The sequence below is a fragment of the Nyctereutes procyonoides genome, unplaced genomic scaffold (genome assembly GCF_905146905.1).
Source record: "Nyctereutes procyonoides isolate TBG_1078 unplaced genomic scaffold, NYPRO_anot_genome, whole genome shotgun sequence".
Taxonomy (NCBI): Eukaryota; Metazoa; Chordata; class Mammalia; order Carnivora; family Canidae; genus Nyctereutes; species Nyctereutes procyonoides.
Genome location: NW_026575133.1, coordinates 42,735,683 through 42,761,382, shown reverse-complemented (window position 1 = coordinate 42,761,382; position 25,700 = coordinate 42,735,683). Strand labels below are relative to the sequence as shown.

The 25,700-nt window shown below is 41.1% G+C and overlaps 1 protein-coding gene across 2 annotated transcripts; it reads left to right on the top strand.

The window, feature by feature from the left end:
- The first annotated feature begins 671 nt into the window (after positions 1 to 671).
- Positions 672 to 24,555, top strand: LOC129493940 (probable G-protein coupled receptor 148). 2 transcript variants are annotated; one of them, XM_055300637.1, is made up of 2 exons: positions 672 to 771; positions 23,543 to 24,555. In XM_055300637.1, the coding sequence occupies exon 2, from the start codon at positions 23,566 to 23,568 to the stop codon at positions 24,442 to 24,444; it is 879 nt and encodes a 292-aa protein (XP_055156612.1). In that variant the 5' UTR covers positions 672 to 771; positions 23,543 to 23,565; the 3' UTR covers positions 24,445 to 24,555. The 2 variants fall into 2 exon arrangements, with proteins under 2 accessions (XP_055156612.1, XP_055156613.1); XM_055300638.1 differs by lacking the exon at positions 672 to 771 and adding an exon at positions 8,229 to 8,354.
- Positions 24,556 to 25,700: the final 1,145 nt, after the last annotated feature.

Here is a 25,700-nt window from a genome sequence, read left to right as displayed (position 1 = left end):
CTACCTACAGATCCACATCTTATCCATCTTATCCAGCCACACTTTGTCCCTGGTATTTTCTCTTGTTCCAGTACACCAAGAAGTATAGATGCCTGTTGTTTTGGGCTAGATCTTGTAGGGAGCTCTGTCAAGAGACCCTTGCTGGCTTAAAGTGAACCTGTGGATGACAGCATTGCATCCCTAGGGAGCTTGTTGGAACTGGAGCTTCCAAGACCTCCTGCCTCAAAATCTGCATTTGAACTCAAAACCCAACCAGTTCATACAAGCCATAAAAGTATGAGGAGCATTGATACAAAATTACCTTGGCGTTGTCTTCATCCAGTGGGAAGGAGCAGAGGTAGGTAGACTATCTGCCAGAGGCTAGATAGAAGCTGCCTCCTGGGGGGTGAAGTCTTCCCAGGATTACTGGTTTACGAAATGCAGCAGGCAGGTTGATCTGGGCCTGAGGGTGGTCCTGCAGCAGAGAGAAGCAGATGCTGGCTGCTGGGAGGGAGGCATACAACTAAGAGAATGGAAAAGAGGCCCTAGGGGGGAGTGGGAAGAGTGTGGATTGTGTCCACTGCCTGTCTCATGTGGGCAGATGGGATCCAATTTTATCACTCTCCACTTTATCCACTGTTGCCCACAGTAACCTCTTTTAGAGGAAGTGAAAACACTTGAAACCAGACGTCCTCCCAACTAGCAGTCAGGCTGCCAGCTGAAAACAAGTGTGACCAGGTTGGAGAAACAGGGAGAGACAGTCTTAGCCAAGCTGATTTCTTTCTCAGAAAAGTGAGTAGTCTATTGCTAAAAGTTTTTATAAAGCTGGTGATGTGTGGATATTCATAGGTGTTTAACTGAGTTTTAGAAAATGGGGGATATACATTTTTGAGGAAGTAAGTGCATTTGGCTTTCCTTCCTCTTTATAGGACTCTCCCCAAATTTAAAAAAAATGTTCATATACATATACATATATTTATTTTATTTTATTTTTTGTAGACAGAAGGTGGATTAAGATAATGTAGTTTATTTTATTATTTTTTTATTTTTTTAAGATTTTATTTATTCATTCATGAGAGATAGAGAGAGGCAGAGACGGAGGCAGAGGGAGAAGCAGGCTCCCATGGGGAGCCCAATGAGGGACTCAGGATCCCAGGATTCAGGCATCATGGCCCGAGCTGAAGTAAGATGCTCAACCACTGACCCACCCAGGTGCCCTGTAGTTTATTTTTTAATTGGATTTATTGGGGTATAATTTACATACAGTAAAAAATCATCCTTTTAATCCTACCATTGAGAGGTTTTTTAATTTTTTTTTGGGGGGGGATCCCTGGGTGGCATAGCAGTTTAGCGCTTGCCTTTGGCCCAGGGCGTGATCCTGGAGACCTGGGATCGAATCCCACGTCAGGCTCCCGGTGCATGGAGCCTGCTTCTCCCTCTGCCTGTGTCTCTGCCTCTCTCTCTCTCTGTGTGTGACTATCATAAAAAAAATTTTTTTTAATTTAATTTTTTTTGGGGGGAGAGAGCAAAGGGTGAGGCAAAAGGGGAGGGAGAGAGAGAATCTAAAGCAGGCTCCAGGCTGAGCTCAGTCAATCTCACAACCCTGAGATCATGACCTGAACTGAAATCATGAGTCAGATGCTCAACCAACTGAGCCAGTCAGACCCCCCTGTTCTTCAAGTTTTAGCTAATGTTTACTGTTGTAGCATTCAAGACATAGAACAGATTCTAAACAAAAAAGTTCCCTTCTGCCCCTCTGTAGCCATCCCTTCTTCCATCCCTAACTCTTGGCAGACACTGATCTAATTTCTGTCTCTATAGTTTTGGCTTTTCCAGAATAGCATAAAAAATGAATCACGCATTTGGTATCTTTTTTGTGTTTGGTTTCTTTCACTTGGCATAATGCTTTTGAGGTTTACCCATATTGTGTGTGTCAGTGTGTGTTACTGTAGCTTAACTATTTCTTTTTATTGCTGAATAGTATTCTTGGTATAAATATACCAAGATTTGTTTATCTATTCACCAGTTGTGGGCATTTGGACTGTTTCCACTTTTTGGGCTATTTTGCATAATTCTGCTCTGAACATTTGTGTATAGGTTTTTGTGTGAACATATGTTGTCATTTCTCTTGGGTGAATCCTAGGAGTGGAATGGCTGGGTCGTGTGGTAACTGTGTAAACTTTTTAAGAAACCGCCAAACCATTTCCCAAAGTTGTGCAGCCACCAAATACTATCCAATTCCAGAACATTTTTGTCTCCCCACAAAGAAACTCCATACCTATTAACAAGCAGTCATACCTCATTCTCTCCTCGCCCAAGACCCTGGTAAACATTCACCTACCGTATATCTCTTCAGATTTGCCAATTCTGGACATTTCATGTAAATGGAACCATATAATATGTGGGATTTTTTTACTTCTGGTTTCTTTCACTTAACATAATGTATTCAAGATTCATGCATGTTGTAGCACATACCATTCCTTTTCATGGCTGAATAATATTCTACTGTATGGAACAACCCCACTTTGTTTATCTGTTTGTCAGTTGATGGGCACTTGGGTTGTTTTCACTTTTGGCTTTATGCACAATGCTGTTCTGGACATTTTGTACATGTTTTGTATGGACATATGTTTTCATTTTGGGGGGGTATATACCTTGCATGAAATTGCTAGGACATGTGGTGATTCTATATTTATGTTTTGAGAAATTGCCAATTGTTTTCCAAAGCAGTTACATCATTTTACATTCCCATCAGCAGGGTATGAAGGTTCCAGTTTCTCCACATCATCTCCAACACTAGTTATTGGCTGTCCTTTCTTTTTTTTATTTTTATTTATTTATGATAGTCACACAGAGAGAGAGAGAGAGAGAGAGAGAGAGAGAGAGAGAGGCAGGTACTATGCCCTGTACCATAGGCAGAGGGAGAAGCAGGCCCCATGCACCGGGAGCCCGACGTGGGATTCGATCCCGGGTCTCCAGGATCGCGCCCTGGGCTAAAGGCAGGTGCTAAACCGTTGTGCCACCCAGGGATCCCATGTCCTTTCAATGCTATCTCCTAACGGGTATGAAGTGGTATTTTGTGGTGGTTCTAATTGATGTTTCCCTAATGACTAGTGATGATAAGCATCTTTTCATGTCTTCTTGGTAATTTACATGCCTTCTTTGGATAAAATGTCTATTTAACTCTTGTGCTTTCTAAAAAACTGTGTTACTTATCTTTTAATTGTTGTTATAAGAGTTCAAAAATGGAAATTTTAAATATGGAAAAAATGATATACTTTTTATTTTATGATCTAAACTTTTTGTGATCTATGAAATTAATATCTGTCTAACTTAAGGTTGCAAAGATTTTTCTCCTATTTTTTTTCCCCTAAAAGTTGTATAGTTTTTGGTTTTACATTCAGGTCTATGATCCAGTCAAGTTTAATTTTGTGTATGATTCAAGGTACAGTTGAAAGTTCACTTTTAAAAAAATATAAATATATGTATATAATTGTTTCAGCACTATTTGTTGAAAAGATTCTCCATTTACTATTGATTTACTTTGACATTTTTGGCACTAATCCCTTGATGATATACACATGAGTCTTTTTCTGGACACTATGTTCCATTGACCTATCATTGGTGTAGGTTTCTCCATACGCCAATATCACACTGCCTTAATTAGTGTAGTTCTTGAAGTAAATCTTAAAATTTGGTAGTGTTGTTCCTTCAAGTTTGTTCTTCTTTTTCAAAGTTGTTTTGTGTATGTCTAGTGTATTGTATATTTTGCATTTCTGTATACATTTTAGAATCAACTTGTTAATTCCTATTTTTTAAAGGCTTCTGGGGTTTTGCACTGAATGTAGATATCAATTTGGAAAGAATTGACAATGGAACAATATTGGGTTTTCTGATTTATGCATATATCCACAAGGAGATTATGTTTAGGAAAGCTCATTTTTTTTGCTCAGTTCCTGTATATTTATCTCTCATAGTTGAAAATAAGTCTAAGTAAAAAGTGACAATTCCCTTTCTCTTGCCAAGGCTGGTTCAGGAATGGGCTTGTGACTCAGTTCTGGCCAATGAGGCTGGAGGGGAGTTGACCTTGAGAGCTCTGAGAAAGGTGTTTATGTCCTTGGAAGACTCAGGAAGAGAGGCCCTGTTCTTTCTCTGCATGTTGTAATGTCTAGATATGACATAGGAATTGTTGCAGTCATCTGTGAGAGGAATCAGAATGAGGGCAAACGGCCAATATGCAGAAGGTGACAAATCAAAAAGACAGAGAAACCCTGGACCTTGAAGACCATTTGAAACCAGGGAAGTAATCAACCTTGGAGTCTACATGGCCTTCCTTGTGATGTGACAAAAAGATTTTCATGATGGCTCAAGTCTATATGAGTTGGGGTTTTCTGCTATATGTAGTAGAAATCATCTAATCCCATATATCCATTCTTATCAGCTAATAAAATACATACATTCCTGAAAAATCACAAGCTGTAGATTTTTCACTTAAAGAGTATTTTTAGTTTATATTCCCACTGTTTCTTTAAAGCTTGTATGTTGTTTTTTAAGTTTATGAATTCAATATATAAATTCAGTCTCATTGTAAAGATACAAACAATACAAACCTGATAAATGTAAAAAGTCAGTGTTTTCCTCCAGCCTCCTCTTATCCCAAAGCTAATCTAAAACTCTTCTTGGAAAATAACCATTATTGGCAATTTGTTGTGTATCCTTCTGGATCTATTTCTATGTGTGAAAGGGACATATATAAATATATGCTAAAAACATACCTTATTTGAAAGTTTGTAGGCACAGGTGAATGATTATTTAAAATTTGCAGAGACTTTTTAAAAACAATTAAGAACCTTTGCCAAATATGTGTTGAAATTATTCTAAATGTTTTTCCTTATATGGGAAAACATATTGAGATACACATTATATATTATACCTCAGAATTTAGTAGGTAGTCCTACAATAACTTTCTGGTAACCTTTAAAAAAGATAAAAATGTGTATCTAAAAAGAAATATACTAATTTCATTGAATACTGCCTGTGGTAGTTATGAAGTACACATTCACAATGGATGACATAATGACAATCTCAACCAGTCCTGTTAGAATTACCCTCTTCCACCTGTTGTGATTTTGCTCCCTTGCTATCCAGAACATTTTTCTCTTCCACCCATAAAGTCTAGGGCTATGACTTTAAGTGGAGGGACTTAAAAACTCTAAACAAAGTGTTTAACCACATGGGGTAATGTGACTTCATGAGTTAGAGTTGTATGGATTAAACAAATAAAATCCATATTAAAAGAAAAGTTCATAATTCCCCCCCAGACTCCTATAGTCCCATTCTGTGAATTAATTGACAATCATTTTCTTTATCTTATGCTGGTGTGTGTGTGTGTGTGTGTGTGTGTGTGTGTGTGTGTAAAATGGAACCATGTGTTACTCTTTAAGTAGGATACAGGCTTGACTCTGTAATAAAGCCCCCAAATAACAGTGGCTCCACAAGACAGAAATTTATTTCTTGTTCATGAAAGAGACCAGTTATAAGCAGTCTAGGAGGTATGGACTTTCTACAGTGTCAGCGACACAAACTCTTTCCAGCTCATGGTGCTGTCATCCCCAGGTATCTTGCTCATCTATGAGATGTCTTCACTCTAACCCAAGGAGGGAGTAAAAATCCAGGGGAAGGCATTTTCCTTGCTAAAGAGCACAACCCTGAAGTTGCATGCATCACATCTGCTCTCATCTCACTGGCCATAGTTTAATCACAAACCACACTTCGCTGCAGGGGAGGCTGAGGAGAAGCAGACAGGGTTGGAGGGGTTCAGACAATCCCAGGCTGCCTCCCAAGAGGCATCCCCAGCACTGATTTGTTGCTGTTCATATCAAGTCATCTTTACTAGTGAAGGCTGAACCCGGATGACTGAATTCTCAGGTTAGAGAATGACACACACAAAAAAGGCAGAAGAGGTAAAGAAAAAGATTGATTGATTTAACTAAAACGTAAAACTTCGGAACAGTAAAAAATACCATATGCAAGTTAAAAGGCACATGGCATGTTGTGAAAATGGTTTACACCGTATATAATAGGCAAGGGCTTAATCTTAAATACTAACAGATCTTAGAAATCTGTAAGAAATAAATACTTCGGTTAAAAATGGGCAAAGGGTTGGGGTGCCTGGGTGGCTTAGGTCATGATCTCAGGGTCCTGGGATGATGCCCCGCATTGGGCAATGCCTGTTCAGGAGGGAGTCTACTTCTGCCTTTTGCACTGCTCCTCCCCCTGCTCCTGCTCTCTGTCTTTCTCAAATGAATAACTAAAATCTTTTTTAAAAATGGGCAAAGGATGTCAGTGGTAATTTAGAAAAAGAGAAATACAATGGGCAAATAAATATACGAAAAATAAACATTTAAGCATGCTATATGATTTTTTTAAGTGCAAATTAAACAGCCATGGAAACCACTTATCACACAGACAGGCTATTTGTGCTGAAACCATATGTGTGGTGGGTTCTTGTCTGGGAGGAGGGAGAGAGGTTTTTGGGGCATTCCCATGCTCTGTTGGTTGGAGTATAATCAAAACAAACCTTTGAGAGGGCCATTTGGCAATATGCATCAAAACCCTTGAAAAAGTACATACTTGCCTCAGAAATTCTACATTAGAAACGTGTCCTAAGGAAAAAGTATGTTCTCTCATATTTGGAAAACTCAACACAGAATTGTTTACATAATATGGAAAAACCCAGAAACAATATAAATGCCCCACAAAATGGAATTGGATAAGTAATTTACTTTCTGTCCATATAATGGACTGCTCTGAAGCAATTAATTATTTTGTATATTTATCTTAAAAGGGAAGGGTGGTTATTATGTGTTTTTAAGCAGGAAGTTATAAACAGTATGTGCAATATGGGCCCATTTTAATAAAAATATCTCTGTGAGTCATTTAGGATGCAAGTTACAAGGAACAGAGAATTCAATTTAAACCCACTTCAACAAGCAAATGTATTCGCATATAAGTAGAGACTCCAGAAGTAAGATAGGTTTTGGTGTTAGTTTAATTTAGCAGCTCAGAAAGTTCCTTAAAAAACTAATTTCTTTTTATATCTCTTTTCTGCCTTCTGAAGTGTCCGCTCCAGCTGAATGCGAGTTTGAGTTGTGGTGGCAAGTTGGCTGCCAATAGCTTCCCACTGTTCAAACACAGAGAAGGAAAGATCATCTCTTCCCGGGCCTTCGGTGGGAGTCTAGGCTTCGCTGAGTGGGCCATCGTGATCATGTGCCTTTCCCAGTGGCCAGAGGAATGCTTTGTGTTGATTGGCTTAGATCTGGATCGGGTGCTGGTCCCTAAAACAAGCACCATGGCTAGAGCCTAAGATTATTGTAATTTAGTTTAGCCAACCTGGGCTCCGTAAGGGAGGTAGACATGGGGTAAATCCAACAAATCATCATGGATGTTCTACAATGGTATGAGGTGGAATGGATGTTGAGAAGCTCCTCCTCACTACAGAAAAAAGACTAGAAGGATGTACACCAAAGTGCCAACCAACAGTGCTCATCTTCAGGTGGAATTATGGGGAATTTTGATTTTTCTTTTTGTGCCTATCTGTTATTTTACACTTTTGATAACAAACGTATTACTTGCATAACTTTAAAAAGAAATGAAGGCTATAAAGATGAGGAAAAAGTTGGTGTATAACACTTGCAATATAATTAGCAGCTTGAGAGACTTAAAGCAGACATGTTGGCAAACAGGAAATATGAATTTTCAGAATGGCACCAACTGTGCCTCGCAGCAGCTTCTAACTGCCTTTCTCTCGCCTCTGTTATGAAATTGTGGTCATTTCTATAGATGTAATGTGAGATTTTTGAAAGCCAGTCTTGCTTAAAACGGCTGGTTCCAGTGGCTTGAATTTTTCCCTTATGCTGGGGTGGGAAAACTTTTTAGCTTTATCTAGCAATGTTTTCTCTTGTCACCTTTAAGCACCATGAAGTGAGTCAGAACTCCAGAAAGGTTGCAAAAGGGGAAGCACTGGTCCTGGGTTCCTCTACTTCCTTCTTGGACAGAGGCGCTGAGTGATCGATCATCCAGGAAGTGGCTACCACAAAAAGTCACCACTTTCTCTGAGGTCCTGTGGCTCTCTATACTGGAAATCAGAGTGACACTGGCTGCAGCCAGCACGGAAGGGGCCCTGGGTCTGAAGGCTCAGGGGCCTGGGACAACGAGAAGTGAGGCCCTTCTCTTGATTCACTTCTGTTAGTGAATCCTGGGTAGTGGGAGTTCTTCCTAGGATTCATGGAGAAACTCCTGCTGCTCTTCTTTTTTTCCTGGAAAAAAGAACCCATTTTTCCACTGGCAGAAAAGACTCCCACTGGTAACTTAAGGTAAGGAGTTCTCGTGTCAGGCTGGGCATCCTGTTTCTCATTTTTTTTTTTTTTCTGCTTGAAATTGATTCTCAGCTCTGCATTTTGTTTTTATCTGATCATGGCCTTCTGGAATTATCCCCTTGATGGCAAACAAGTAATGGGCATTTTGGTTTCATGATGAGAACGATACTTAACCAAAAGGATCGAAATGCTCCAGTTTGAGTGGTCAGGGCACTCTGGTCTCAGTAGGAAAATACCTGTGGGAGAGGAAATGAGGCCCCAAGGTGGATATTGGATGGTCTTAAGCATCCATTCTGTGTTTCTCCTGGTAATGTCACCCAACCCCCCACCAGAATGTAAACTTCATTCAAGGAAGGACCTTGTTTGTCTTATTCAATGGTGCATCCACAGCATCTAGAACAGTCGGAGGCACTCAACACATACCTGGTAAATGGATGAATAGGAAGCTGGCTAGTTGGATGGATGAACGTTTCTTATTTTTTAGAGTCACTGTCTCATGAGAAGTTTTCCTTGACTCTCCCAGGAAGATTAGAGTCCCTGCTCTGATTAGAGTCCTTCCACGACACTTTGAATGAAAACACTCAAGTCACAGAAATGAAACTATTTGCTTACGCATCTATCTTCCCTAAAAGATTCTGAGCTCCACAAATACAGGGATTTGGCCTTAATTTTCCATTTAACTATAGATATTTCACAGCACTGTAGTACATAGCAGAATAAAATAATAATACTGTGGCAACCTTGTGAGTGTCTCTCAGCTTGTGGCATATGCTTATTAAGTAGACCAGGATATTACATTAATCGGGGCCTCTTTGCTTCTTCAATGTTGATGCATTATTAACTTCTTACACTTTGCTTGTCATTGCTTCCAAGGGAACAAGCATAGTTCTATTTTCAGCTGTTATTTCACTACCTTTCTGTTGAACCTGTAAGGACACTGAATGTAGATTACATTTCCAGGATCAAATTAGTCACCTCCTGATGTCATACAAAGAGCCATCTAATCTCACGAGCAAACAATCTCTACATCTTAAAATAGGATGCATTATTTCTGGAGGACCAGCTAGAGATAGCACATCCTTTTTTGGTTATATGAATTCTTACTGCTCTGCTCCCACAAGGTCCCCTGACTGGTCCCCACTCACTTTTGGCTCATCCCTTTTATCACCAATGGTCCTCTTTCTGGAAACTGCACTTCCTCCAGTAAGAACACTTGCTATCTGACTGGGTCACATTTCCTTGGGGTCCAGGTGGAAATCTGCATAGTACCACTCTGACAACTCTGAAAGAGCAAATGTCCTCATGTGGCTCCAGTCCTGGATCATCCAGAAATAATGTTTGTTTTGAGACCAAACATTTAGGAAGTCAAGACATAGACTGAGTGGCAACCACATATTTAAGATTAGGGCAGGTGGGAAGTCTGAAACAAGGTAGATGCTCAGTGGGCAGCCCGGGTGGCTCAGCGGTTTAGTGCCGCCTTCAGCCCAGGGTGTGATCCTGGAGACCCAGGATCGAGTCCCACATCAGGCTCCCTGCATGGAGCCTGCTTCTCCCTCTGCCTGTGTCTCTGCCTCTCTCTCTCTCTCTCTCTCTCTCTCTGTGTGTGTGTCTCTCATGAATAAATAAATAAAATCTTAAAAAAAAAAAAACAAGGTAGATGCTCAGGTTAGGTCAAATTGGCAATAACCGGAGCCTGACGATGTAAGCCTGATTCTTTGGTGGACTTTGTGGGAGTCTGAGCCCATGGATACTGATGGTTAAGTGGCCAAGGAGGTGGTGAAAAGGAAGGTAGGAAATTTAGAATTTTATTGGAAGGTTCTGAGTATTAGAGTCTCACAAGGTCAGAGTGATACCGATGGATATTTGTGGTGAACCTACCACTGGGACATGTATTTCAACCATTGTCCCCCTATTTCCTGCCCCGGTTTTTCATGCAAGAAAAAGAATACCTTCCTCAGATCCTCTTCCTGGGAATAGGAGAAAAAAACTCACCTTTGTCTAACCTAAAGTTTGGGATTTTCATACATTTTCTCCAAATCAAAGTATGTGAAATTAATCTATGATTTGCCATCTCTCTCAAAAACTGTACCAGTGTTTATTCTTGCTCCTATTTCCAAACCAGTGAAGTTCTTAGTTCTTTCTCCAGATCCTGTAGGTGTAAGGTTGGGTTGTATATTTGAGACTTGTTTCTTGAGTAAGGCTTGTATTGCTATATACTTCCCTCTTAGGACTGCCTTTGCTGCATCCCAAAATTTTTGAACAATTGTATTTTCCTTCCTTCTTTCTTTCTTTAAAGATTTCATTTATTTGATAGAGAGTGAGTGAAAGAGCACAAACAGGGGGAGTGTCAGAGGGAGAGGGAGAAGCAGGCTACCTGCAGAGCAGGGAGCCTAATGCGGGGCTCAATCTCAGGACTCTGGGATCATGACCTGAGTTGAAGGCAGACGCTTAACTGACTGAGCCACCCAGGTGCCCTGACCCATTATTCTTTAGTAGGGTGCTCTTTAACCTCCATGTATTTGAGTTCCTTCCAAATTTCCTCTTGTGATTGAGTTCAAGTTTCAAAGCATTGTGGTTTGAAAATATGCAGGGAATAATACCAGTCTTTTGGTACTGGGTGAGACCTGATTTGTGACTCAATATGTGATCTATTTTGGAGAATGTTCCAGGTGTACTCAAGAAGGATGTGTATTCTGTTGCTTTGGGACGGCGTGTTCTGAATATAGCTGTGAAGTCCATCCGGTCCAGTGTGTCATTTAAAACCTTTGTTTCCTTGTTGATCTTCTGGCTTAAATGACCATTTCCATTGATGTAAGTGGGATGTTAAAGTCCCCTGCTATTATTGTATTATTATCAATGGGTTTCTTTAATTTTGTTATTAATTGGTTTATGTAATTGGCAGCTCCCATGTTTGGGGCATAAATATTTACAATTGTTAAATCTTCCTGTTGGATACACCCTTTAATTATGATATAGTGTCCTTCCTCATCTCTTAGTAAAGACGTTGGTTTAAAATCGAATTGGTCTGATATAAGGATTGTCACTCCAGCTTTCTTATGATGTCCATTAGCATGATAAATCATTTTTCCACCCCCTCACTTTAAATCTGGAGGCGTCTTTGGGTCTAAAATATGTCTGTCATAGGCAACATATTGATGAATCTTCCTTTTTTATCCAATCTGATACCTTGTGTCTTTTAATTGGGGCATTTAGCCCATTTACATTCAGAGTAACTATTGAAAGATATGACTTAAATGCCATTGTATTACCTGTAAAGTCACTGTTCCTTTCTGGTCTATGTTACTTTGGGGCTCTTTCTTCACTTAGAGGATCCCTTTTAATGTTTCTTGCAGGATTGGTTTAGTGAATACAAATTCTTTTAGTTTCTGTATGTCCTGGAAGCTCTTTATCTCTCCTATTCTGAGTGACATCCTAGCTGGATAAAGTATTCTTGGCTGCGTATTTTTCTCGTTTAGCCTCCTGAATGTATCATGCCAGTCCTTTCTGGCCTGACAGGTCTCTGTGGATAGGTCTGCTGCCAGTCTGATGTTTCTACTCTTGTAGGTTATGGACCTCTTGTTCTGAGCTGCTTTCAGGATTTTCTCTTTGTCTCTGAGATTTGCAAGCTTCACTATTATATGTCGAGGTGTTGACATATCTTAACTGATTTTTGAGGGGGGTTCTCTATGCCTCCTGGACTTGAATGCCTTTTTCCTTTCCAAGATTAGTGAAGTTCTCAGCTAGAATTTGCTCAAATATACCCCCCACCCACCTTCTTCTTCTGGAACCTCAATTATTCTAATATTGTTTCATTTTGTGGTATCACTTATATCTCGAATCCTCTCCTTGTGATCCAGTAGTTGTTTATCTCTCTTTTTCTGTTCCTTTATTCTCCATCATTTTGTTTTCTGCATCACTAATTCTCTCTTCTGCATTTATCCTACCCATTAGAGCCTCCATTTTTATTGCATCTTATTAATAGCCTTTTTTATTTTGACCTGATTAGATTTTAGTTCTTTTATTCTCCAGAAAGGGATCCTCTAGTGTCTTCTGTGCTTTTTTTCAAGCCCATCAAGAATCTTTATAATCATTATTCTGAACTCTAGTTCTGACATCTTACTTATATTCATACTGCTTAGGTCCCTGGCAGTCAGTACTGCCTCTTATTCTCTTTTTTGGGGGTGAGTTTTTCCATCTTGTCATTCTGTCCAGAGTAAAATAGATGAATGAGAGAACAAAATACTAAAATAACAACAATGACCCCAGAGAAATATACACTAAACAAATCAGAAGAGACCAGAAACTGCAAAGAAAAAAAAAAGAGAGAGAGAGAGATAGAATATAATCAGACAGGTGAACAGAACAGAGCAATATACTAGATCCTGGTGTATTTTGGTCTATTTTTAGAAGAAACTAGTTCCCAAAATTGTAAAGAAAGAAAAACATATATATACAAAAATAAAATTAAATTCAATGAAAGGATAGAATGCAACTGTAAAATGAAAATTAAAGAAGATTTGCAAAAAGTGGTCATTTTTCTATTTGTAGAATTGCAGTAATTCTTCTCTTAGGTCTCTGGTTGAGTTCACAGGTGTTCAGAATGATTTGATAGCTATCTAGCTGAATTCCAGGGACCAGAGGAAACTAGGGTTCCCTACTCTTCCATCATATTCCTCCCTACTTCCAATGAAGTAAATTTCTTAAGGACAGAGACCATATCTCGTTCATCTTTTCAGGCTCAGTATTTAGCACAGTGCCTGACACAAAGTGGGTAGGCAACAAATATTTATTGAATGAATAAATGAGTGGATGTATGAATAGAGAAAATAGGATATGGGCGTGAATTTTAAAATTCTGATTATACATTTTTTGTACATTTTATACATTTTATACATTTTTTGATTATACATTTTATACATTGTTTTGATCATTCAAGGGTGGTTGAATGATAACACAGTTGAGGTTTTCAACATTAATAATTTTTTTGTTCACCAATACTTAGAACGTAATTTCTATTAAAAAGTACAAAATATAGTTACAAATAATGTTTGCAAAATAGCAATAATAATAAATGCTTTTTATTTGGGAATACATCTGTCATATAAACAGATACATATAATGGTCATATTTTAAGATGATCACAAGGATAAATATTGAAATAGCCATTTGCTCTATAAATATGATTCAAAATTCTTTTTTATTCAAAATTCTATAAAACTTCTAAAAGGCAAATATAAATGCTAATGGAAGTAACCAAGAATTTTAATAACTTGGTATAAGTGGACTTTACTATGGAAAAATTTAAGTCCATCCATATGGTAATAGACTCTGCTGTGGTCAGGAGGCTTATATCCCTGCCAAAGGAACTGTAAATATATAAGTTTCTGAAAACTGAGAAGAATCAATTATATAATAGTTGAGTAAAAGTTCAACTTAATAATCAACTATGTGCCAAGTAAAAATTTACAAAGAAGGCAAAAGTTAAAGCATTCCATGGGTTTTACTTTCAATTATATATCGTATGGTTTTCAGGTCTAGAGAGTTGACTTTGCATGACCTATAATCAAGTATAATATATATTACTCAAAGACACCTACTACAGATAAGAGTACTTGACAAGTGATGTACATTATAAGTGGATTTCAAAACTTTTTCATCAGTGAAACAAATCACAACCTGTAGAAAAGGTTAGTAAGAATAGCTGTAATTACATTGTACCTTAATTGAGGGAAATATAATTAAATCTGTCAGGAAGTTTACAATAATCCCCAAAGCTGAGTCAGAGAGAGAAGGCTAAAGAGCTTCATGGAATCTGCTGATTTCAGCTTTTCCAAGATTATACTAATAAAACATCTGGTTAATGGCTAAAGCCAGGTGTGGTCTGCCGAGGCAGAAAGGTGTGTCTTTTTGCTTGGGATGAGCCAACTATTTTAACCGTGCAAGAAAGAAAGCCAATGACTATGGTATAGAGGATTGCCTACCAGCAAAACACACAATTCACTATCTTGGCAGCTATTATTGATTTATAAGCTTTAATAATGTTAAAGAGATACACAGGTAAATTAATTTTTGAAGAGCTTAATGATTTCAATAATGCAACATTAAAATAGCTTCAGCATATCTCAAAAATAAATGCAGAACCAAGAGCAAGAGGCAAAATCCTCTCAGATTCTGGGAAATATTATTGGCAATGAATCACATGCTTAGCAACATACACATCGCTGTTTGCGGTTTATAGACATCATATTGACCTTTGGCACCTGGAGAGAGAGGGAAGAATGGAAAAAATACCATCTGTTTACTGCCTGCCTATTGGTGTCGGGAGCTTAGGACTGTGAAAGCTCCATGATGTCAGAGACTTGGTGTGTTTTGGTTACTGTAGTATCTCCAACTCTTAGATCCACGCTGGTGGGCATACATGTGCAGGTTTACCTTACTTTATCTGAAAGTACAGTGTTCCCATTAAACCTTTTTTTTTTTTAGATTTTATTTGTTTATTTATTAGAGAGAGAGAGAGAGCACAAGCAGGGGGAGGAGCAGAGGGAGAGAGAGAGAGAAAGGATCTCAAGCAGACTCCACACTGAGCACAGAGCCTGATGTGAGGCTTGAGCTTAAGGCCCTGAGGTCATGACCTGAGCCGAAATCAAGAGTCGGACACATATCCGACTGAACCACCCAGGTGCCCCCACCCCCCTTGAAACCTTTTGTAAGCCAAAATGGCATAAAGCAAAAAAGCAATTGCCATTAATTTATATGGAGAAATTTATGAATATTGCCAGACCCAAAAAATCACCTCCCACAGACTTTTCTGATACCAGAGGACACATCTTGCTAATGGATGCACAAAATAAACAGGGGTAAAGCTCACAGATGCACTTCAAAACTCTGGCAGCCAAGAGCTGGGATCTGAGCATGGTCCTGGGGGAGCGGGCCTGGTCTTGCTGCTGGGGGTGCATGCTGCCTCTATAATGGCTCCCTGCAGAACAACTGCTGGATGCTATTCTTTTCTTTTTTTTTTTTTTCAAAAACAAAAATCCTCTTTCTTTAAGTTAGTGGAAACAGGAACCAATATAGGTCTATTACAAAAGCGAAGTGGTGAAACATGAACTTCCGAAAAGTGGATAATACCTGTCACTGGAAGTTGCTAACTGAGGGAATAAATGTCTATCTGTTGAGCCTGCCATGTTTGTTCTTGGCTATTTCATACGAATGCAGAGAGCTCCAACCAAGCAGAATTGAATAACTTGTATTTTAACCAGTGCACTGTAATTTCACATAAATTCATTATTTAAGTGTATGTGAAAACTCATGTAAAATGTCGTTACATAAAATACTATTATAGTTAGTATTATTGTACAATCTTTTCCTGAAATCCTGGAATGCCTCTTTTGTCTATTTCTATCTGCAAATATATCTAGGACAAGGAAATGTGTCATTAAGTTCTGTCCTTTTTTTTTTTGTCCTTTTTGTTATCGTCGTTACTGTGATGTTTCGATCACACACAGTTACTATTATTTAGATTACAAAATGAAAACAGCTTTGTCACCATTCTTATGAACTACCTTCTGTTCAATACTACCTCCTTGAGTATTTATTTATCCTGCAGGTTTGGGGATTTGTTTCACCCAACCCTTGTTCGTGGGCAACCTGGTGTTTCAACATCGCAAGTAAACATGCGTGTGCACAATTTCTTTTAAGATGTGTTTTTAGACATTAAGCAGTTCAGAAAAGGCCAAGTTTCTATTAAAGGTGGCAGGTCTCTGGGTTAACAAAACCAATGAGTACTTAGAAGAACATCTGTAGGTCAAAATTTTGGTCAGACCAAAATTGGGGAAGGAAGCTGGAGAATTTCCTTTTATAAAGAAAAAGGCAAGATCAAACTCAAAAATCTCACTGCACTCAGAAAAATGTTTAACTTTTCTGTCTTCAGAAATCACAGGATACACCTACAGAGGCTTTGTGATTTCATCCAGTTCCCATGTCGCCTCCGAGAGCTGTTCTCAGATGATCAACAACCCACAGCTAATATTTACTAAGTGCTTGCTCTTGATGTCGAGTGACTGGTGCTCAGTAGACACTGGTTTCCTCCCTTCCTTCCTGCCTGCTTTGAAGAGAATAACAGAGGAGATCGCCAAAGCTTCCCAGACCGGAGTGATTTTTTTAAATACCAAAGAAGTAAGGCCACAATTAGGGCAGAGGGGAAGGCATGTTTAAAGAGAGGAGAGCAGGTCTGACCATTCGGGGAGGGTGTTGAGAACTATTCTGGAAGTATCCACTTCTTCCCATTGGTCTTCTGCTGGTAGCCACAGAAATTATCTCTGAGCACTTTGAAATTATCTCTGTGGTTTGTTTTCAGCTGATGGTCTTTTCCACTGGCATTAGGTCAGATACTGGCTCCAACCCTGGCTGATACTGCCCAGCTGACTGTGAGCACCCAGGAAGGAAAGGCCTTCCTCCCTCTCAGAGAACTTTCCTCCTTCAGAAACTTCCAGGTGGAGGTTCCAGGGAGGGTCTGGATGGACCTACAGGAGGCCTTTCTCAGCTACCTGGAGCTGAGATGGCAGCTGAGGCTGCTTTTCTCTGCTAGAGCAGTCTGCTGTGGCTGCCAAAACAGAATTCCCCAGACAGAGTGGCTTAAACCACAGAGATTTATTTCCTCACAGTTTCGGAGGCTGTGAGTCTGAGATCAAGGGGCTGGCAGGGTTGGTCTTCTCTGAGGTCTCTTCTCGGCTGGCCAATGATCGTCACCTCGTTGCCTCTTTACATGGTCTCTTCTCTGCTCACACGCATCTCTAGGGTCTGTGTGTGTCCTAATCTCCTTTTCTTGCAAGGATGCAAGGGCACCAGTCAGATGAAATTACAGCCCACCCTAATGGCCTCATTCTAACTTAATTACCTCTTTAAAGACTGTCTCCAGATACAGTCACATTCTGAGGTTCTGCGGGCTAGAGCTTTGATGTATGAATTTTGGGGGGAGGGGGTATAATTCAGATCATAACACCTGCTAAGTCTTTTTTTTCTTTTTATTTATTTTTTAAAAGATTTTATTTATTTATTCATGAGACACACACACACATACAGAGGCAGAGACACAGGTAGAGGGAGAAGCAGGCTTCATGCAGGGAGCCTGACGTGGGACTCAATCCCGGGTCTCCAGGATCAGGCCCTGGGCTGCAGGCAGCGCTAAACCACTGAGCCACCCAAGTTGCCCCCCCCCCTTTTTCTTTTTAAAAAAAGTTCAGTTCGCCTGCACCAATATGGTCCTGTTAGGAAGAAACTCAACAAACAACAATAACCAAATGTCATCTCAGAAATCAGAAGAATTGGGTTTGAAGCCAGACTTCGCCATTGACCAGCAGCACCCTGAGAGGAAGTGTGGGGAGCCCGTCACACCCTTTAGGTATCATCTTTCCCTGATGTGGGGTACCTGGCCTGGTGGTTTAGTGGCCACGTCCTGCAGGTGGACTGCCTGGTCCAAGCTCCAGCATCACCATCGCCAGCTAATGAACCCTGGCTGAGTTCCTTCCTACCTCTATCTCTCAAGTTTTCTTTTTGGAAAAATGTGAGTAATGACTGTGCCTCCTCCTGGGGCTTGGTGTGCTGACAGAAGAAGTCAGCTCCCACCAGAGCTGTTTCCTAGTGAGCAATCGGCATGAATTATCTACTGTTACATTTTGTCTGTGTCATTACCCTCTTCCCATCTTCCTTCCAGGCCTTTCCTTCACATTAGTACATAACCAATGTTCCCTTAGTTTTCTTTGGAAGTGGGTGTCTGTTCGGGAATGGTTGCCCTCGGAGGTGAGAGAAGGGGGAGCTCCCCTAGCTCAGGGACCCAGGGCTCATGAGGAGGACAAGGTAGGCTGTGCCCCTCCGTGGAAGGACTCTGTTTCCCTCCACCCTGCTGCTGACTAGGACAAGGACACAAGGTGGGGAGGAAGAATGTGCTGCCACTCGTTCATTAGCTTCCTGGAGAAATGGCCCCAGGTACACGTGCTATTTCGGGGCCACTAGCACCATCTTTTCACACCAATGTGAACATGAACAAAGACCAACCAAATGAGAAAGACCAAGGCCATCTATGCAGAGTTTGCTAGAGCAAGGGAGTCAGCCTCCGTCACTTGTGTTTAAGCAGAGCCTCAGCGGCGGGCAGAGGAGTGGTGAGCTTAGGGTGGAAATGGGGAGGCTTCATGTGTGCCCTGATGGGAGCCTGGAGCTGGGGGAAGCTGGAGACAGGCTAACCAAAAGTGGGGTGTCTATGTGACTATAATATAGGAGACATATTTGGCGCTCTCTGGTTGGCCCTAAGTTGAAAGCAGGGACATAAATTAGGGAAGCTGCTAATTATTAATCAAGTCCTGTTTGGGGCCCATTGTTAAGGAGGTTGTTGTTTGGCCTGGACGGTTTACAAGAGACAGCAGGCTGCCTTCCTGAGCTAGTTACTGTGGATGAGGGCTTGGTTTCCTGGCAGGTTGCTACAGGTTTTGGATCAGAGTTTAATTTGCGTGGATGGGTTGGCCATATCTGTTTGTATATTCCGTTTCCCATCAAGGGTGGGTAGCATGTTGCACCTCAGGGGTTTGTTCTAAGCAGGGCTCTTAGGAAGGATGAAAGGAGTTGCTTCACTGATTTTGATATGTACCCATCCCGCCCTTCCCACACATCTGCTTCCAGCGGGATTTTTGTAGGGAGTGCTGGAGGCTGGTTCTGATTTCATCAGGGCAGTTGTGGAACAAATGTGCTCCAGGGTTTTATTTTGGAGCCGAAGTCAAGGGAACATTTTGGGCTGGAGGCAAATAGGTATTTCCATTTTAGAATTTCCAAAGAAAAAGGCTCTAGGAATTATCAATGAGGGGAGGTGATATGTATAGAAGAGGACTTATTATATGGCTTTTGTTGCTATGAGCTCTTGATATGCAAATATACCTCTGAGAAGGAATATGAATTTGAAGATTGGGAGATTCTGTTTGGCTGCATGAGCCTGAATAAATTACTCATCTTCTGAGTTCTCATAAATAAATTAAAGGCAATAAAACTTGCCCTCATTGATTTTGCAGATTTGCAACCCTCTTGGAGATATTATGTCTACTAAAAGGATTCTTTTTTTTTTCTTAAAGATTTTATTTATTTATTTGAGAGAGAGAGAGAGAGAGCACAGAAGGAGAGGGAGAAGCAGACTCCTCCCCCACTGAGCAGGGAGCCTGATGTGGGGCCCCATCACAGGACTCTGAGGTCATGACCTGAGCTCAAGGCAGACACTTAACCATCTGAGCCACCCAGGTGCTCCTAGAGAGATAATTTTAAGCCACTTGCTGCGGTAGTAGTGGGTTCACTGTGTACATTTCTCCTTTGCCAGGCTGCTTGCTCTGCAAAACTCCTATCAAACACCACTGGGCAGGCAGGAGTGGGCATGTCATCTTGCCTCTTAACCTGTGGCATGTGCTGCTCCTAATTTTAATCATGCAAGGCTCCTTTTTGCCTGCAAAGTGAATTTTATTTAACCCTTGGAATAGAATTCAAGGCCCTTGAAATCTGGACTTTGTGTGTTCTTAGTCCTCTGAATAAGCCTTCAGGCCACCAGACTGGATCTGCTCATTATCCTCTGAAGCTCCTGGGTTTTGCCCCCACCTTGGCTCTTGCCATTCTCTGTTGCCTGCAATCTGTACCTCTCCTCATCTCTACCCACCTCACCCTTGACCCTGCTTTGCTCTAGTTTTCAACCTCGAAAGGCTGGATTTGAGTCTCACCTTTTCCAAGAAGCTTTCTCTCACTGACTCTGTGACTCTGTGACCCCTTCTATTCTGAGCACCCCCTCCCACCTCGCCCCGCCAGAGACACCCAACTTTCTTATTCATTTGGCAGATAAGTAAAACAACACATGATGTTTCTGGTGATTCTTACCTAATTATATCGCATTCTGCTTCTTCCACTGGGCAAGAGGCTTAGGTGTGTTAGTGCCTGTGTCTTACCACCTGGTAACCTCACCTCTTGGATATGCATTGTATGTTTCAATGCGCAATGAAGAGTGGTAGAGTAGAGTAGAATGATGCAATAATGTGCCGCATCGATCAGTGTGTTAGACATATTAGAAAGCCCCAGAAACTAGTTCTTGCCTGGTCTCAACAATATAGTTCCCTGAAAGCACATCAGATCTGGAGGGAGAAGGGTTTACTATAGCTGCAGCTACAGTAATTCGGGGAGAGAAAAGAAGGTCGTAATATATTTTTTTTCAAAGGAAGCACAATGAGAGTCACTCATGCTCTGTGTAGCATTTCAAGTCTTAGAACATAGTGAGGTCAAGCCCCAGTCCTTGCTGTTGGGAACATGCTGGTCAGATGAACCAGATAGGTGTGTAGGGGCTGTGCAGGTGGGGGGCATTCAGGTGCAGGGAAGTCCTGCAGAGCAGAAATGAGGAATCCAGCAGGGAAGCTATAGACATGGCTGGGATTCCAGGCAGAATGGGGGATGGGGAGCAAGACTGAACAATAGGGGAGCATAGCCCATGAGCTAAGTCAGACCCAGCAACAGTGAGCTCAAGAGTGGGCATTGTTGGGAGTCCCAGGCTGACAGGGAGGCTATCACCATTGTAGCGCCTGTCAACAGTAACCCCCTAATTCTGGGACTCAGAGGCTGGGTTTTAGGTCCTGGGAAGGGGCCTGGCAGGACAAGGCAGGGCCTGTCCTAGATTGCTGGCAGTTCTATTTGAGGCTCAGCCAGGGGGAATAAGATGAGGATCTTCTGGATCAAGGGCAGGACCAATCTTGTCTCAGGGAAAAAGCCCAGATGCTCCTGGCCCAAGTTAAGGGCTGGCTCTTGAAGATGAAGTAGATAGAGAGGAAAGATGCAGAGCTTGCAATCCTGTATGGCTGTGATGTTAGGAACCAAGGACCAGAGAAGTGAAGTGGTATCCACAATCACATTCATCGCTGGTGGCAGACCTAGGCTTGAAGCCCAGTTCTTGTGACTTCCCCAGGCAGGGCAGGGTTCTAACTTACCAGAGTCTGCATGCCATCTTCCCTGGGGCCCTCCATGTCTATGATGGTGCTGTGAGGACAGTTGGAGGAGTGTGTTCTGGGGGTGAGCAATGAGAAGGCATTTAATGTGGGCAGATATGCGTTTTTCTGTTGATTAGTGAAGGGTTCTGGTGTAAGATTTCAACCGAAAAATCTGCAGCTAAAAGAAAGCATAATGATGAGTTTGACGATGATAATGACCATTCCCATTTCTATTCTTCTGGGGGCTGAAGAGTAGAGAAATAAATGCCTCGAGTTTGACCACATGACAATGGCACAAAAATCTATCTGAACAGTGGAAATTCTCCCCTGGGTGAGAACACATTATGCTGGGGGAGGATGGATGCCTTTGGCAAGGGATTTCATAAAGGAGCTGTGGTATCTCAGATTCTCGGCAATGGTGACATGCCCTTTAGGAAATCAAAATACTGTGCCTCTTCAGGGTCCTCTTCATATATTTTCAATGCTAGGGTCCTACATCTAAGAACATAAACCCCTTTAGGCTACCTCAAATAATAGATGAGTGTGTTATATTTTTAGAACCCAAGGACAGAAAATGTAGAGCATCTCAGTGGAATCAGAAATTCAGAAGCCCAGGCTGTTCTCTCTCTGTCTTGCAAGGGCTTTTGGAGCCTCGCAGGGACCTTGTGTTTCCCTCTGCTTTTCCCTTACCTCTCTCGGTCACTTTCTTCTACTCACCCGTGCTCCAACATGACTGGCAGGCCAATCACATGACATCACACTCAGACTCCATTCTCTGTGAGAATTCTTCAGTTAGATTTTTAAGAGGCAGACTGGTGGATTCAGCAGTGTCCAAATTATTCTCCGTGAGTCAGATGTCTACCCTGGCTCCAATAAACTCTGATGAGGGAGGTGATACGACACGTGGTGAGGAAGTAAGTAGAGCCACAGTGGGGAGGTAAAGGTTGGCAACTTTACAGTAGACTTTTAGAGACAGAGGTCCTGAAATTTGGGGGATCCCCAGACTAAGGCACGATGTGCTATTCACTCCTATGCATGCTTGAGAAGATTTTATTTATTTATTTAAGATTTTATTTATTTATTTAATAGAGAGAATGAGCAGAGGAAGGAAAAGCAGACTCTCTGCCGAGCAGGGAGCCTGATGTGGGGCTCGATCCTGGCACTCCAGGATCATGACCTGGGCTGCAGGCAGACACCCAGGTGCCCTCGAGAAGATTTTATAAGGCTATTATACTGTCTTACCATTTTAGTGGCCACAAGCCTCTCAGCAATCCTACGATCCCAACATCTTCCTGGACATGCAGTCTTCCAGCTTAACAACAGAAACAGGATTTCTACAAATGAGGTCCAGTTGACATTGGGGGCCAATGACATTGGCCAAAGAAGAACTCAGAGCCTGCATTCATTTGACCTTGCATTTGACATGAATATCTTTGCAGTGGTTGAGAGAGTAGGCTCTGGAGTTGTACTCTGAAACCACATCCTAGTCCCTCTGCACAGTAACCATATGGCCCTGAGCAGGTTACTTAGCCTCTTTAAATCTGTTTCCCTATTTGTGAAAAGTGCACAATAAAACCACGTGGTGGAAAACAAAACACACCCCAGGGTTGGTGACGAATATGCTTTAAAAGCAGTTTTGATCCCTAGAAAGTAGTGGGTGTCACCCGTGATTGCTGTCATTTTGTTAATATCCCTGTCATGTCTTATGGACCCAAATGAATTCAGGCCTCTGCATCAATGGCTTCTCCATAGTCCTTATAGCTCTTGCCCTAACGTCTTCCCCAGACCTTTGTACTTGCTAAGTGTTAGCAAGTGCTTGGTAGTTCATCAACAGAGTTTTATAATGTTGTGTTTTGTGGCTCCAAATTGAAAAAGTCCTCACAATCAAAGATGGAAGAGGATGCACAAAGAATAATTGAATAATTGGCCCAATTTTGAGTAATTTGTTGAGTTCTGAGAGTACATGTTTCAAACCTTCCTTTTGGATCGTTTGAGTATGTGCCCCTGTCTTGAAATAAAGTGAAGGCCCCAGATGATTTCTCCCATTTCCTTGATCCACATCAATGCTATCTAAAGTCCTCCTCTATAGAGAAAAATGTGCAGTTTGTTTCTTGAAATTTATATAAGACCACAGAGCTGGAAAACCACACCAGAAGCTTTAAGATCACTGTTTCTTGTTCTTTAATCCTGCAGGAGCCAAGTTGCCCTGAAAGATCATGAACTTGTCATCTGAGCACTGCAACATATCAGATTGGCTGAGGCTGGAAGCAACAGTGAAGGCCTCTGTGTATGTGGTTGCCTTCTTCTTTACCACATTTGTCACTGTCATCATCATCACGATAGTGTCCCAGAATTCAAAGCTGAAGAAAGAGGTCCGATACATCCTCCTGTGCCATCATCTGCTGTGCATCTCCTCCTACTGTGGCCTGGGGGTGGTTTTCCAAGGGATGCGGGCTCTGCTGGCCAACAGCCCTGTGCTGATGTGCTGGGTGGTATTTGGGGTCCAGCTAAGTGTTGGAGAAGGGATCCTCTTCACACTGGCTTTGATGGCTGTCAACACTTACCTGGCCATTTGCTGGCCTTTGAAATCTCTGTCCTTTGTAGATTCAGTTAAGTATAGGATTCTGGCTGGGTCTTGGATAATTATTATATTCAAGAATGTTTGCTTATTCCTCATAGAGGGCACTACCTCCACTCAGGTGGCTGTCTTAAAATCTGAACCCCTTTGCCCTGTGATCTTGAATGGCTCTGCTGCCAGAGCCATTGGCATGGTTTTCCTTTTCCTTCTTCTGTCCATCATTCTTATAAGTTACTCTCTGATCTACCAAGAGGGGAAACGAGCTGGCCATTTTAATAGATCAAATATCAAAGCAAGGAAAACAGTCCTTATTCATTTAGTGCAGATAGGTTTACATGTAATACCAACCCTGGTATTCATAGGTTTGGGAAAGATGTGTGGGGTGTTTTTCTTTGCTTTAAATATGGTGCTTTTTGGAGTCTTTGCATTTGCCCAGTGTCTTAACCCTTTGATCTATGGGCTCTGGAATAGAGAGCTGCAGAGTAAATTGTACCGTTGGATGTGCTGTCAGCTATAGTGTGGTCACATGATGAACAACAGAGAGCCAGTTTAACCCAAAACTCAGTCATTTTGATCAATAACTCTAGCCTTAATGGACCATCAGCTAGGCTCGAGGACTTGCTTTTTACTAAACCTAAAATTGGTGCCTTGGTTTGATGTTGAAAGCAATATGAATAAATCAGAGTAATTCATCTGGCTTGCAAACTTCGCTGCTGTGTACATTGAAATGGCCTCCATGAAATCATTTTATGTCTTTAATTCTAAACCCAGATCAATATTTTTGGTAGCATGTCCTACTGTATTTCAGTAATGAGGCAGCTTGTGAGAATGCACTTGTTTTTAAAATCTGAGAAACAGTCCATGGTTGATATGAAGAGAAGTTTGGCTGTTCCTCTTATATTAATTAGGCATAGGCTTGGCTACATATAATAGCAAAACAGAAACAAAATAACTGATTTTTTTTTAAGGATTGAGATTGGTTTTTTTTGATATAAAAGAAATCTGGAGGGAAACAATCCAGTCCTATATGGTAGCTCTGTAGGCAACCGGTTCATTGTCCTCTACTCTGCCATGATTACTATACTACCTCATGACCCAAGGTGGCTGTCCGTGCTCCTGTCATCACATTCATACCCAAGCCAACAGGAAGGAGGGAGTGGCAAAGGAGGGTCTATACCTTCCTTCCAAAGACACTTTTTAGAAGTTACACAAAACACTTTTTCTTATATCTAATTGGCCAAAACTTAGTCATGCCTGGCTTTAAGAGAAAGTGGGAATAAATTTTAGCTGGGTAGTAGTGTCCCCAGATAAAAATTGGGGTTCTTAATATTAAGAAAGGAAGGAAGAATGGATATTAGGAGGTAAATTTCTTTCAGGGGCCACTTTCCTCTCAACCAAGTAAAGTAAAAAGAGACAATGGATGGGTTATAATCATCACAAAAATATACTCTGTCTTTCAATGTGATCCTTGGAGTTAATTTTTCAAGATCCCAGAACACTTCAATTGTATTAACAGTTCTCAAAGAGAATGGCATCAAGAAGAGCATTGAATTGGTTTTAACATGGAAATTAACTCATGATTTAAATCTAAGCCATTTCGAAGCAGTACAAAATAAAGTCTTTCATGGGAGTTTACATATGAGATTTCTTTAGATGAAATATCCACTTCTAAGTCAGTTGGGATTCAATTCTAGAAACAGGAATCATCACTCTAGGTATTTTAAACAGATGAGATTTAATATGGGATTTAAAAAAAATATGGGATTTAGATGC

Excerpts from the sequence above, each read along its gene's own strand:
- LOC129493940 (XM_055300637.1), top strand. The coding sequence starts at position 23,566 with ATGAACTTGTCATCTGAGCACTGCAACATATCAGATTGGCTGAGGCTG.